General features: G+C 30.5%; 1 protein-coding gene across 1 annotated transcript; it reads left to right on the top strand.

Annotated features, from left to right (window-relative positions):
* The first annotated feature begins 6,695 nt into the window (after positions 1-6,695).
* On the top strand, positions 6,696-8,804 carry LOC114190105. Its single transcript, XM_028078873.1, has 5 exons — positions 6,696-6,790; positions 6,880-7,081; positions 7,424-7,803; positions 8,516-8,582; positions 8,793-8,804. Exons 1-5 carry the CDS (start codon positions 6,696-6,698, stop codon positions 8,802-8,804), a joined length of 756 nt encoding a protein of 251 aa, XP_027934674.1.
* Positions 8,805-16,506: the final 7,702 nt, after the last annotated feature.

The raw sequence follows: 16,506 nt of genomic DNA, 5'->3' as shown, positions 1-16,506 counted from the left end.
CTCAAGCGTGAGCACGGAACATATGAACCTACCTCGCTCGTATCCCCACACGAGAGTAAATGGATATGAACCTCCCCGCTCATATCATCACATGTTAACCACCATCCATTAACCTACCCGCTCATGGCACAACATCTCCTGATCCAAGTATAACATCATTGCTTAAACGCAACAAACACACAAGTCACAATTTGCAGGATTATCGCCTGGCGCAGCCCCAAGCGCTGCCAGGCGAAACCAGTCCAGACCGCCTGGCGGAACCTCCTCGCCGCCAGGCGCCAGCGCTCTCCCAGGCCCACTATTTTACAGTCACCGCCTGGCGGAGCACACCTTACCGCCAGGCGCCACGCGATGTAGGGACCTCTCATGTTGTTCCTATCGCCTGGCGGCATCAGCAGGCTGCCAGGCGCCATACTAGAAGCACACCCCTGCTGGTTTTTTTTTTTTGCACTCTCTTTGGTCTGTTCTCCAATCCAGATAGCTTGCAACCAGTATTACACACTCTTGTATCAGTACCTAGGTCTACTTACTCATTCTCTGCAACACGATTTGATTTCCTTATAATTCATGTGTACCATTCAACCCTTTTAAACTACACGATTCATCCATCCCTATCTAGTTACACACTGATTTAGTCCACCTACAACAGTACACAACTCTTACTCCATTCTGGTACTCAATTCGACTAATTAACACACAATTCCACACTTAACCAATTGTTACCACACCCTTCCAGCACTCATTTGTAATGCTCAATTCTACCTACTCCACTACACCATACTCCGTATATCCAACTCCATTTTCCTTCCCTTATTAAGCATAATTATTCTCTGCAGTCATAGTTCCCTGGTTTCAAATTATTAGTTCCCATGAATGTTCATTATCTATTAAACTTCAAAGCACTCCAATTACACTCTCCAAATCCTTACACTACCTATAACCATAACAACCTTCTCTTTTCTTTATATTTCCTCCAGTCATGATAACTTTTCTTCCAATACCATTCACCCACTATCTCTCTCGCAGCCACTATACCAGATTTCTCACAACAGGGGTGACCAGCTACTATCGCCTGGCGGCCAATAAGATGCCGCCAGGCGGCACGACAGTTCCTGGGCAATATTCCATGTTTCTTGTTCCCCCGACCCCAATCTTTCCTTTCTTCATTTTCAGTAGGCTAATACCCATTCACATTTCAGAATTAATACAACTTCACGCTACTATCCATTCCATAACTTCATATCAATTTAACTAAGATACCATTAACATCAAATTCTGAGAATTCAGAATCCTCCCAACACGTAAATGAACCTTTAAATTTCATAATCACAACCCAAATTCTAAACACTCAAAGTGACAACATACAAGTATAATCATCCATTCATTTAGGCAAAAATATCCCAATGGAACCTCAACACATGATGAAATTCACGAAATCACAACGAAACAGCAACAAACATAATGAACCGCCTGGCGAAATTCAGCCCACCGCCAAGCAACTCGAGACAAAAACCCAGAAATTAGGTTATACTGATGTGCCGCCTGGCGGCACGTTCATTCCCGCCAGGCGGTTTCTAGGCGAGAACCCAGAATTTTGCGAAAACAACGTGATTCAACAGGGTTTTCATGCAATTCAATTCATCTAATTCACAGTACAATCATTCACAAATTAAAATGCTTAAAACAATGCCCCTTACCTGAATTCCTTGCTCCAAATTCAAAATTGATGTGTGTATTCAACCCAAGGACTCTCTTAGCCGTGGTTTCTCCTCTAACAATGGCTTCACTCTCTATTTCTCTCTGCAACCAGCACCAATTCACTCAATTTCCTCTGCCCAGTGACTAACACGAAAATGCAGACCTTTCCTCTCCTCTAATTCTCTTCTCCCTCTGTGTTAATACACTCTTAATCACCCTTTACTCCTCATAAACGAAAATTAATTCAAAATTGGTGTAATGGTCTTTGGATGGTTATTAGCAATACTTTTGCAGTCCCCTAAGCTGCCCCTATTAGCTGCTAGGGTTTCTAAACCCTTTCCTAATCATGCCAAAAGAAAATTTGGCAAAAAGAGAGTAAATTTGTTCTTAGCAAGGTTTAAACCCACAACCCATCAATTACCAAGTCAAATGCACAACCAAATCAACCAATTCATATTTGTTATAATTCTTATAATTTTAGGATTACATTATCACGTCTCACATTCAAATATATCAATAAATCATGCACAGATTAAAATAACATACAAATGGCATACATAGGACTTGAACCCAAGTCCTCTCACATAATTAAAATACTCTCAACCACATAAGCTAGTACTTTTCCACGTCATAACACTCCGCATTAAATGCCTTAAAGACTCCTATTACCTGCATTTATTAAATAATTATTTAATTAACTATTTAATTTTTCTCAGGTCTTACAAACACCACCTAGTAGTGGATTTCTAATCATTAGGATCATCATTCCAATTTTCATCACAATAGACACGCAAGTCTAAAGATGACATCGAAGAAAGTAAAAGAGACTAAAATTGAGTGTCCCAAAGATACTTGAGAATACGAAGAACAACACCCAATGAACTTTTATGGAAGCTGAAACAAATTTACTACAACATGTGCAATGTCTAGACAAATCACAGTAAGATAAACCAGACTCCCAACAATAGTTCGATATTAAGTAGAATCAATCAAAGGAACACTATTAGATGGAGAATATTGTACACTTGTCTTAAGAGGAGTATCAACAATCTTGCTGTTAGTAAGTCGAGCACACTCAAATAGGTCAGCAATATACTTGGACTAAGACAAAAGATAACCTTTGGGAGAAGAAGCAACCTCGATATCTAAAATAGTACACCCAAATCATTTATAGCAAAACGATGGAGAGTGTAAGTAAAAGTTGTCAAAGCACAACTATAAATCAAACATAAAAGTCCAAACTACTAGAGATTATAGAAAATCACAAAAATCCAATTAAACCATTTTACATTGTATTGTTAACATAGATACAATGTATAATGAACCTAGAATTTTTATGGTTTATATACTATTTTGGTCTATCTTTTGTTCCAGCTTGTTCAATTTGTTTTTCTTTTTTTGTGCGTTTAATTTGGTATCTGATTTGCTAAATTGTGTTCAATTTCGTCCTTTTTGATACTGTTTAAATTGATAACGGCAGAGTGTACACGATGTCATTGTTCATTTGACGTAGCACTATTCACATTATAATTGGTTTTATTTTGTTCAAATAAGTCCTTATTTTAGTTAAATTTGTTCAATTTAGTCACATTATGTTAGTTTTGAAATTGTTATTTAAGCCAAGAAGGGGGGGTGAATTGACTTTATAAAAGTTTTTCGAAAGCTTAAACCTCTTTTAAATTGAATCAAATTGACTGGAAAGTTAGTATGTAAAAGTAGTAGACCAATACACTTTCAATCGATTAAAACACAAAACAATAGACTAATTTGTTCTTGAACTATGAAACAGTCGATTAAAAAGACAAATCAGTCGGCTAAAACAGTAGAGATTTATGCAGAATGCAGTATTCGCAAATTTAACTCAAATAACAATCTTTTACATACAAGACTTGTTCCAATCAATATTTTTAACAAGTATACAATCTCAGATTACACAAGAACGCATTAAATCACACCAAAGAATGAATTGCTTGGTTTTCTTGAGTTTTTAAAGAGATTCAAAGTGAGTGAGATGAGGGAGATAGAATTGCACAGTTGTTTTTATACTGGTTCAGTCAATCACAGAGCTACATCCAGTTTACCAGGACAACCTGAGCCTGATTTCCACTATATCCAAAAGTTTTACAAATCACACACCAAATTACACTTTTGAACAAAGAAACTCACAAGATTTTTGACTCACAAAAATCTAGACACACACCCTGCAAGAATCACACTTACAGACCTGAAATCACATCAAACAAACCAACTAGAGGCACAAGAACATCCAAACGTGATGGTGGTTGTCCCTAGCCAACCATACATGTGTTCTTCAAGCTACTCACAAGTCAAAATGCCTCCAAGATCACCAAAGATCTTCAAATCACGAGTTGCAGTTGTGTATTGTAGAGAGAGAGTTTTCCAGAGAAGAATGACAAAGTTTCGTGCTCAAAAACTCATATTCGCACCTCTGCTCTCGAAAATACAACATATATAGTCTGGTTTAAGTGAAAACAGTCGATTGAATTTTTCGTACAATCAGTTGATTTCACTCGACTTAAGTGAAATCAGTCCATTGAAAAATAAACTGACTGAATGCATTCATACCAGAAACTATATAATGCAAGCCTTTTAATATGTTAAAACCCATTTTAACATATTAAAAGAGACACACTAAGGCACACAAAACATCTAACCTATGTCATATAGCCTACCAACATTATATAACAACAAAACATTACATTTAACATATTATTTTCAGATTTAACAACAAAAACTTAATCTTCAAGTGGATCTTCATCAAACACCTATAATCTTCATGCACATGGCTTTATCAATTCTTTGCTTCAAGCTTGCTTGTGCCAACATACTATTTATTTCATGACCTTTTACCACTACCACCACCACCAATGTCGCTATCACCACCACCACCACCACCACCACACAAAGCGTAGGTATATAAGGGGACTTTATTGGTGTGCATGAAGGAGAAGGAGGCGAGAGCAAGAAAGAGTTGTGTGATCATTATTCTTAATCACTCCCTGCAACCACATCACCACTATGAGTGTTGTTGTTGAAATGGAGGGTCATGAAATGGAGGATGAAACTAAATTGAACAAATTTAACTAAAATAGAGACTTATTTAAACAAAGCACAACTAATCATAATGTGAACAATGTTAGTTTGTACACTATGTCGTTATGAATTTAAACAATGTCAACAAAAAAGACAAAATTGAACATATTTTAGCAAATCAAAGACCAAATTGAACGCAAAAAAAAGTATCGAATTAAATAAATTGGACCAAAACGAGACCAAAATATTATTTAAATCGATCTTTATTGATATAAATTTTCACTTGTTATACTTCTCAATATTGTTTCGTGATTGTAGTAAGAAAACTACAAAGGTTAGTAATACAGATAAAATTTACCTTACTATACATTAATTATGATGTTGACTTAGTATTAATAATACTAATAATAATAAATATAAAATATTATGCTAATAATTAGGGATGACAAAAATACTCGTGCCCGTAAGTATCTGCGGATAAAATTCATAATGAATAGTTGGTACCAACGGATATTTGTTACCTACGGATAACGAGTATTTTAATACCTGCTTATAAATGGGTCGGGTGCGGGTATCATACTATCCGTAACCGCGGGTAACTACGGGTATCATACTTTTAAAATTATGTTTTATAAAGTTAAATTTAATGAAAATGAAAATTTAATTTATATTTTATTAGATTAAATTAAATTAAATTTAAATTTAATTGAATTTATATTTTATTTTATACTTTTTTGTAATTTTATTTAAATTAAATTTTAAATATTTATAAAATACATTTTTTAAATATTTACGAGTATCCACAAGTACCCGCAAATTTTAAAATACCTACGAATATTTTTTAAACGGATATCCACATGAATAGTGGGATGAGTAGCAAATAAATTTTTTATCACGCATCAGGTTACAGATACATACTATCTGTGTTCGACCCGACCCGTTCTCATCTTTATTAACCACTCCAGTGTTTGTGATATGAATTATGGGGATAACCATGACACTATGGTAGTTGTTAAAATGGTTATAATCGTAAAGTTCATGTGTATGGTAATGGTATTGACAGTAACACTAATAATAAAAATATTGATAATGATGATATAACAAAAAATATTATGTTAAATTAAAGAAAAAATTATAACCTCACTAAATAATACTCATACTTCCCTTTAATTCAAAAAAATTGATACCTACCTCCGTTTGTTTTTACAAAATAATACTTACATTCTCTATACATTTTAAATAAACATAACCTTTCTTATATTTTTAATAAATCACACATCTATTTATTTTAGTTTTTTCAATAAAGTGACAACGCAGCATCTTACTTTATATAAATATTTATATATTTTTTTCAAATTTTATTTTACATAAATTTTAGTTCTGTTAAAATAAAATAAGATAAGTGGGTGTTTATTTAAAGGTAAAAGAATTATGAATCTTATTTTATTGCAAATATAAAAAAGAAAGTAAATGTAAATTTTCAAATTTTCAATTTAAATGTAATGAAGTTGATGTGCTGTTTTATAAAATGGTAAAGTAAATACTTATTGTTCCGTAATGAATTTTCATATTTAAAAACAGAGAGTAACAACTATCAACCTTAACAAGGTTTTCTTAAAGTATTTTGAAATAGCGGAATTAGAAAAAAAAATGAAATTATAATTTATTGATTAAAATTATTTTAGTTGTAAGAATTATTTTACATTGTTCTAATTTTTATGTAAACTAATTTAATTTTTAACAAAAACTTATTTTATTTTTTATTACTCTTGTTTTGTATAGTATAAAAATGGCAGTATTATTCTTGCGTCTTAATAATAACAATAAACCAAAACAGTTAGGACACACGCGGCAAACGCTGACGAAGAGAGAGAAAAATTTGAAAACATTTCAATATACCGGGAGATTTGAAAAGCTGAGTGAGAAAATAGTGGAGGCAAACAATGTCTTCGTTTCCGAGTTCTGAAGAACGAACGGTTGCATCGTCTCTGCTTCTTCTCAACATCACACCTCCCTCTCCCTCGCTTTCTACTCCAAAGTAACTGCAGCAGTCTGAATTTACGTTTTTCTTCTTAGGTTTCTTCGTTTCGATCTTCACTCTGTTTTCTCAAATTTCTCGCTCTGAAGGTTTCGCTCTGATTCAAGCGATGCAGTTCCAGAGAGAAGAAGCAGCAGCAACACGTCCAAACAAATCTCAGTTTCCTACTGTTCTAATAAATCCTCATCTTCCTCACTCACCAATGACGACGGTGATTCCTCGGAGAAAGAGATCAAATCGCACAGTATATCGTTCTCTGCTATATTGCGTTACAATCAGATGAAGCTCAAGGTCGATTTTATATTTCTGTATATCTTCTCGTTGGTTGTATTTTAGAGTTTATTTCGCTTCGTTTTTTGTTTGTGCTTGTGTTTGCAAGCAGAACAAAAACAAACATCTATCTGTGATATGAAATTCGCGGAACTGATTCTTCTGATGAGATTATTCATCGTTGTTGCTGTTGTTTCTGGGATTTTATGTTCTGTTATGATCTCTTGGATTTGATAATGTATGGTTGTGTCTAAGCGTCGGTGTTAGAGGATAAGAGATTTAATTATTTGATTGATAATTGCGATTTATGTTATAAATTTATCGACTGTTTTATGTAAACTGAGGATTTTAGTTTTGTGAAAGATTGCAAGGAAGATAAGATCGAAGGTCACGTGGACCTCGTCGTGCTCCGGCGACCGGAAACCCAACGCCGGCGAGGATGCGAATATGCTCTCTCCTTTTTCGGCCTCCGGCGAGGCCTCTTCCTGCTTGTCTAGCAGCTCGAGCGGCATCTCCAGCGCGCGAAGTTTGCGCTACGCTAAAAGATGCAGAGGCGCGATTGTTGAGCGTGTGGCCGGGATCGGACGTGAGAAGGCCGCGCCGTCGCGTCGGGCGGCTGGTTCACCGCACCTTCGACGGCGTGGCGAAGCCATACTCAAGTTGCTCTCTTGCGGTGACTCCTCTGAAGTGAAGATCCGTCAAATGCTCGGTGACAGCCCCGACACCAGCAAAGCTCTAAGAATGTAATCTCTCTCACTCACCCAAACACGCAGATTGTGCCATGCAACATAACGTTTACGTGATTTAAATATAATAGGTTTAGTTTGGTTGATTTCAGCGGATTGAAATCATTAACCGTTTGATTTTGTTATTGCAGCGAAAACAAGCACGAACCAACTGTTTGGATTTTTCATACACACAAAAATGATAACAAATCACTCTCAGGATGTGTTTAACAGGGAGGAGGAGGGACATGGGAGGAATGAGTAACATGAAAAGAAGTAATAAGAGTGAAAATATATGGAAAATGAAGTGAAAAGAGAGAAAAAGTAAATGTGTTAAATTGAGGGTAGAGAGAGACAGTACGGGTACGAGTAGAAATACATTGGGAAAAGAATATAAAAGTACAAGTAGGTTCTCATTGTTCCTAAGATTTTTTTTTCCTTAAATCATCTCAACCAAGCATTCTTATTTCCCTTTTTAATCATCCATCGTCATAAGGTATCTCCACCAAATAAAGGCTTAAAATTTATCAAAAACTGAATCTCACTTTTCTCTAATGAATGTTAATTACGACAGTAATAAATTCTAATAATACTAAACATGTTTAAAAGAACCTACTAAATATTGATATTCAATGCTTTTATATATATATATATATATATATATATATATATATATATATATATAAATGTCATTATTTTTGTTGTCTGATGGATAGAATACTGTGTCTAGGTTGCTAAGGGTGGATGCTGTGAAAAGATCAGGCTCAGGAGGGCGTTATGATCCTTATGTTTACACGGTACACATCTTTATAATTCACTAATTAATTGAGTTTAATTTTTATAGCATAAAATTCGGTGTCATTTCATAGTGATTCATGCAATAATGAATTACACTTATCCTATCTTTTCCCCTAACATCTTATTGCTTCACGATGTCTGCTCTACTTAGATGATTTCATTTCCTTGTTTTCATGTTGTTTTTTGGAAAACAAATATTTTTCTCACAGATAAGTGGATGAAGTTCGCGTTGCTAGCTAGATTGTAGCGGATTAAGTATACTCACGGATATAGGTAATATCATATTTCGGTGCAATTTCAGGTATATATATCCCTAAAATAGATAGGGAAATTTTGCTGTAGCCCAATTATTATATAGTGATCTAGATGTTTTTTATGCTTATGATGATGTACTATATAAATCAATAACCATCATTGAGTACATAATGCTATCCGAATGTAGTATAGAAATCAATAATCATAGCTTAAAGTACATATTTTTTTCTTCTTGCTATCTTCTCTATTTCTTTTTGTTTTTATTTTGTTGTTTTGTTTGTTATTCTCCGTATTCAAAATATGTCAGTTGTGCAATGAAAATATATTTAAAACTCAAAAGTGGTAGAACTAGAGATTGGAAATGTTAAGTTGATGACTTCTATGTGCTCCCCATACATTAAGTGATGAGCTTTGTAGTCTAGTATTCTTGTAAAATTCACGTTTGAGCACAATAACTCTTCAATGTATTTATCATTCAATATGATGCATTTCTTCTCTCTCAATTGCATGAAATCTATTTTAAACAAGAATTGGGTCATTCCTGATTGAAAAATCAATTAAAAAGGGTAGTATTCAGACAATGAAAATGATTATAGACATTCTGATGTTGTCTACATTTATTACACACTTTTTTTTTTTTATATTTCTCTTCTTATCATATCACATAACCTATAAGTTTATTATCTTTCTTCTCTCTTTAAGTGTTTTTAGATGTTAATACACATTTTTGGTGTCCTTGAATTATTACTCTTCATACATGTGATTATTACAAAACATTAATTAGGCATAACAAGTACACTTTTTAATCCTGAATAACCATTCAAACTCTATACCTAATTCTCCTAAAAAGGATATTCTTTGACTTGGTTCAAGTTTAGAGTTTGAACTCATTGTTCGGATCAAATGTGTTTATATATATATATATATATATATATATATATATATATATATATATATATATATATATATATATATATATATATATATATATATAATATTATATTGATATAATTTTTATTAAATTTTATATTACTTATTATTTTGAATTTATTATATATTGTTTAAATTTATCGTGAGAGCTAAATTATATCATTAACTTGCTATTTTCAATTTTTTAAAAAATTAACGTTATGTATGATGATATTATGTTATGATTTAATAATTAATTGATACGCATTATTTTTGTATAAATTATTAAAAGTATATCGTTATAATTTGATCTCTTTTATATATATATATATATATATATATATATATATATATATATATATATATATATATATATATATATATATATATATATATATATATATATATATATTAGTTCTTACAAAAATGAATATAAATTATTTAATTTATTAAATAATATTTTATTTGTAACTTATTTTCAATTTATTAAATTTGTTATATTTTATCGATTCAAATTATAATTAATAGCTTAATTTACGATGTTTAAAAAAAAATTCATAAGTACATTATTTTCTTAAAATTAAAGATTCTCCCAATTTTTTACAAACAAATTTACAAATTTTGAGGAGAATGAGTTTTAAAATTTTAAATCTATCTTTTCCAAAAATTCAAACTCAGCCCTTTAACCTCTTTTTGTTGTCATCTCACCCTATAACCTATCTCGACCTCGTGACATGAAATCTTTACATAAATGTTTAGAAACGGTTTATGAGAGCGATGCCATATTATTCTTAACACAAAAAAAAATAAAAAAGACAAAGACGTATATTATGAAATGGAAAAGAAGATGGAGCGATATAAATTTTATTTTGCAAGAATATTATAACTTTTAAAGATGTAGATACAAAATATTTCAAGTATGAACATATTATCAAATATTTTGAGTTTTTCTATGAAACTGTATTTGTAGTTTTGTATATATTAAATGCTATTAATTCAAAATTAGATTATATAATATTACTTTAGTATATATTTTAAATAAATCACATAAATGTAAACATAATATAATAATAGACATTTATTTATATCTTAAATAAAAAATATAAATTAAAATAAAAAGGGGTTAATTAGTATCTAAATATATCAATTTTTTATTTAATGACTTTATAAGAATGCAAAGATTTGATTGATACAATTTACTATTTATATAAAAATATTAATAATGTAAATTTGTCAAATTAATATGGAGTACATATTAACTCTAGTATGGAGTATATATTGATTGAACAAAAATATCTCTATATCTCTCTCTATCTATATATATATTAAAAAGTGTCGTTAAGGATAATAATAAAAATTAACTGTCATGAAAATTAGTGGATATTTTCCTATGTCATGATGATAAAAGATTAGAATAAGGTTTAGATTGTGAGGAGATGAATAAATTTATATATTTAAACTTTTAATTAATCTTTATTTTGATAAATCAAATCTTTTAAATTTCAATTTGTTAGTTCTAATAAATTAATTTATTATTTTGTGTATACAAAATAAAAAATATTATCTATAAACAAGTTAAAATTTCATCAAAACAGATGTTAGCTAACATTATTATATTTCATATTTAATAATTTTAAAAAATTACGAATATTAACCTCTTAAAACTCGTATTCATAGAGAAAAGATAGTTCCAAGACAAAGAAGAAAAATATATAAAAGAAAAGAAGAGAAATCAATCAAAGAACGAGACAAGAGAAAGAAGAAACATATAAAAAAGGAAGAGAAATAAAACAGAGGAAAAGTCGAGAGAAGAAAGAAAGAGAGAGAGATGAGAGAGAGAGAGAGAGAGAGAGAGAGAGCAAAACAAGATTAAGAAGGAAAAAAAGAAAGTAAAAACTGTGAAGTACACAAAAAATTTGAAAAGACACAAAAGATACAATAGAAGAGAAAAACATACAGATGAGAAAATAGACACAAGGTTAAATTCTTGATATTTTGTGAAATTTGAAAATTTAAAATTTAAAGTAATCAAAATATTTTCATAAATTTACATTCCAATTCTTTTTTCCAAAAATATTTTATCCAAATATGTTTCAGTACAAAATATTTTAAATTCTCGATTTTTTTTTTTAAATTTCTAATACAAATACAGTAAAACAAAACAAAATAATTATAATTACCTTGAATTGGTTCAATTTATTAAGACCTTGTTTAGGAAGTTGTGATTATATCTTTAAATGTAATTTTAAAATAAAATGTGTTAAAGAAATACTAATATTATGAATTTAAAAGGTTTTTCCTTTGTTTTCAAAATTAAGAAAAAATATTTCTAAATTTAATTTATAGCATAAAAGATATATATATATTTTTTACTTTTGAAATAATATTTTCTATCACCATTATTACTATTACCGTTGTGGAGACTAGGGGCCATGGTCCCCAAAAATTTGAATTTCTTTTATACTATAGATAATATATTAGAAATTAATGATAATTAAATTAAATATTTTTATTTCTTTTATAAAACATAATATTTAATATTAATAAATAATAAAATACAAAAATCAAACATAATAAAGAATAAAAATATTTATCAAGATATTTATTTTATTGTGCAAATTGTACTCATTTTTCATTCTCACTTGTTTTCTCTTGTTTTTTAAGATAAAAATATCTATTACTTTTACTCTCATCTCTTATATGTTCTCTTCCATTCTTGAATATCTCTTGTCTTACTTGACAGTGAAATATTAGTTTAATCATTTATTTCATGAGCTTCTTGTATATCAATTTTTTATTTTGTGAACATAGAAGTAAAATTATTGTTCTGTATTTTTTTATAACTTAATTTTAATTGTGGTTTAATTATCATCGAATTTTCTTTTAGTATTTATGTCTCTCAATTTTATTTTTTATTAGATTATGGTAAATTATTTTTTAGTTTTAATTTTTTTAAATAGGTATATTGATGAAGAATAAAAGAATAAATTTATATTTTTAAAAGTGATAAAAAGAAAGTTACACGTGAAGATGAAAACAAGACAAATTCAACATCTTCATAAATGTTGAAGCACGATACTAATGATCCAATTGTTCAAATAGTAAAGCCCTTTCTTAATGCTCAAAGAATTAGAGGTGAAGAATTTCATATTAATTCTTTGGAACGAACTAGGAAAACATATTATTTTAACTATTCCTGTCTTTACAACTACAACACAAAGATAATTTTCTGCAATGAAGATTATCAAAACAAGACTGCAAAAAAAGAAAATGGAAGATGGATATCTTGCTGACAATATGGTTATTTACATTGACAAAAGAATATCTGAAAATTTTAGTTCTGATTTAATTATTGATGAGTTTAAGGATATAAAGGAACAAAAGAAAATATTTTAAATATGTGTGATTTCTTTTTTAGTTATCGTTATACCAATTTTAGGTGTATTATTTTGGCTCCTCCAACAATATTGGTCAAGATCAGCTACTGACGGTTACAACTACCCTTATAATTAGTATCACCAACACTTTTATTTCAATTTTATATCCTATTTGTTTTGTTAAAATTTCTTAATAACAACATTTGACTTTGGTGTTTGTTACGTGATAATTTATAAGTGTCTAGAATATGTAAAGTTTTCATACAAATTTGACACTTATCATGCTTTAATTAATCATGTTTTGTAAGTAAACAACCCCAATGAGGTACTTTAAAGAAGAAAATTAGGAAATTGATTATTTTTTGATAATTTTGTAGCAATTTCTCAAAGATTTAAAGATGATACTGCTGAACCCCAGAATTCACGGTTGAGATCTAGTAAGGCGATCAAAGAAGGATCCAGAATATGACTTTTTGAGCTGAACCACAACAAAATGGTGCTCAACACTTAAGGTGGTGCATGATTGAGCCACAACAAAATGGTGCTTAGCACTTAACGCAGTGCATGACTGAGCCACAAGAGAATGTGGTTAGCGCACTTAAGGCGACGCATAGTTGAGCGTCAAAAGTTGGGCTAAGCACCGTTCTCTAAATAAAGACTTTAAGTCCTCATTTGAAGCATTGAGTGGAGGCTATAAAATGTAGTAGTAGGATAGAATAGGGTCTGTGAGGCGCAAGGGAGATGCTTTTAGTGTAAATCTTATGTGTAGATGTTGTTATAATTGCATTGTAATATTCTATGAGTAGTTGAACTCCCTCGTGTCCAGTTTTGATGTAATCAATTCTAATTCCATACACTTCTACTCCTTGGGTATTTATCTTTGCTTTCATTCAATTGTTTGTGGTTTAATTTATGCTTAATGATGACTTGATCACTCATCTATTTAACTAGTTTGGATTGAGTTGAGAAATTGGTCTCAAGTGCCTATTTGATGCCTATTTGATAGCTAGAGGGGATGCCAGATGAGAGAGTTTTGCACATTAAAGCAATGATTCATTTTACCAGGAGTTGAGGAATCACACTGAGTTTGAAGTCCTTAGGTTCTAGTGATTCAAGGATGAACCTAGATCTATAGAGAAAGATTACTCCCAAGATATTGAATGATTTGCATAATAAGTAAACAAAATGGTAGTGGTGTAGTAGAAGAAGATGAGATGAAATCAATTCATAGCCTCCACTCCACTCAATCTATATAATTACTACTATCTATATTTACATAAACTTTATCACAATCCAAAAAACCCAAAAATTAACTATCAATATACTTACTAAATCCTTATGGATACAATAACCCTCATTCGGTTGTTCTACAATTGACTTGGTACACTTGTCAATAGGTCACACAATTGGATATCTGTTTTAAAACTTGATTATGTGTGATGTTGGGGCTTTTAGGGCTAAGCCTATAGGACTAAAAGATGTTTTGGCTTTTGTGACTCAAGCCCAAATGTTCTAAAAATTGTTTGTGGCTTTCGTTGCCCAAGCCCAATGGACAAAAAGTTGTTGTGGCTTTTGTGGCTTAAGCCCAATGTGCAAAAATTGTTGTGGCTTTTATGGCTCAAGTCAAATGGACTAAAATTCTCAACTGAAGTTTACCCATCATTATGTCTAATTAGTTATACTTTATATTACTCTAATATGTAGTTAGTTACAATTGTAGCTAATTTGTATGTATTTGAGTCTAATGATAAATTTTTCAAAGGATTAAAGGGAGTCCCATAAACTTTTTTCTGTGAAGTTTTTCAAAGTAAATTACATACACATGGAATAAGCATGAAACATTTAAAAAGAGCTAAACATGAAAAGAAAGCCAAATCATGGTGTATGGTCTTTATATCTATTTTATGTGGTATAGGAGAGACACATGAGAATAATTTGAATTTTTCCTTTCTTTTGTTAAATTTTCAAATATAAAAATAGGATCCTCCACTCTCGGTAAATTCACTTTGGATTTGAATGAGATAAGTTACTATAGTGGAATTTTAAGACAAAGTTATTTTTTGTAATTCAATCTCATCTTGCATGTCTTGAATTAAGTAGCAAATCTCCTTGTTACTCATTAAGAATCCTTCCAAGAGGCGTGACTTCACTTCTCCATCCAGGTAAGTTATTTTCTTTGATGTCATTTTTTAAATTTCATTTACTTGTCTAGTTTGTCTCTATCTTTTTATTCCACTTTTGCTTGTATTATTGTTTGTGCTGTACGATTCCATTATGCAATTTGATGAAAGTTTTCACATTTATTCCGGTGAACATCGTAGAGTTTCCTTTAACCTAAAATTCATAAAGAACTAAAATTCAACTTTAATATCCTTCTAAAAGCTAATTGTTTGCTAATTCTTATTTTCTAATTCTTATTTTGTGCAAATTTTGCTCTTATGAGTAAAAATATGCTCCTCAAAACAAGAATGAAAAAGAATAATAAGATAATTTAAAAATCAAAAGGAGAAAGATGGTAAAGAATTATTGAAGCTTCTACCTTTTCAAGATAACATGAAATGGTTTGTACATAGGTACACTTTTGCATCACTTCATTGAGATAAGCAAGGAGTTAAATCACTACCTAAGAACTCCACTCAAGATAAGAACTCTTCTAAAAGAAAGAAGGCTTGCTAACTTTCACAAATTACTCTAAACTCAATTTTATCAAAGTTGTCTTACTCGATGACACTTAGCTCCTTATATAGATACTAAGGTTGAATGTTTTACATCACTAAACAAGGATGGTCATGAGTTTAACTAATGCACAAGATATATTATTACTCCGAGAAAGAGGTTATTCGCCTAAACTAAAATATTAAACTTTTTTTATGATCTCTTGTATTTCCTGCATCCTTTCTTTCTTTTTCTTTTCTCCTTAGTCTCACATCTTGTAATAGCTCCTTGATGAACCTTTTTCCTTATCTCTTTTACTATTTATTTATTTGATTCATCTTCTTTATCGACACTCTTCTTCTATGCAAAGTATTTTTTTATTACCTTAAGTTAACATGCAAAAAGATTTTCATCTCAAAATTTTACATCATTTCAAATATGCTTCTTGATATACTTCATTATTTTTATCTAAGATGTTTTGTTGTGCATGATCCAAGGCTTGAAAGAATATTTTGAAAGAATGTGTTGAAAGAAAAAATCTTCTTTAACTTCGTTCTTGATGATGTTTGATCACATAAACAATAAAAAAAGAATTTAGTAAACTTTAAAAAAATTATAAACTCAAAATAAGAAAAGAAATTCAAATAAAGATGTATTGACATATTTAACTGTAAAAACAACAACAAAAACACACAAAACAAAGAGAATCTAGGACAACTAAAATAAG

This window comes from Vigna unguiculata, chromosome 7 (genome assembly GCF_004118075.2).
Source record: "Vigna unguiculata cultivar IT97K-499-35 chromosome 7, ASM411807v1, whole genome shotgun sequence".
NCBI lineage: Eukaryota > Viridiplantae > Streptophyta > Magnoliopsida > Fabales > Fabaceae > Vigna > Vigna unguiculata.
Note: the sequence above shows the minus strand (reverse complement) of the source record. Positions and strands in the feature narration are given on the sequence as shown.

Coding starts and splice junctions, on each gene's coding strand:
- LOC114190105 (XM_028078873.1), top strand. CDS start 6,696: ATGTCTTCGTTTCCGAGTTCTGAAGAACGAACGGTTGCATCGTCTCTG. Junction 7,082..7,423: donor ACAATCAGATGAAGCTCAAG/GTCGATTTTATA, acceptor GTTTTGTGAAAG/ATTGCAAGGAAGATAAGATC. Junction 7,804..8,515: donor ACCAGCAAAGCTCTAAGAAT/GTAATCTCTCTC, acceptor TACTGTGTCTAG/GTTGCTAAGGGTGGATGCTG.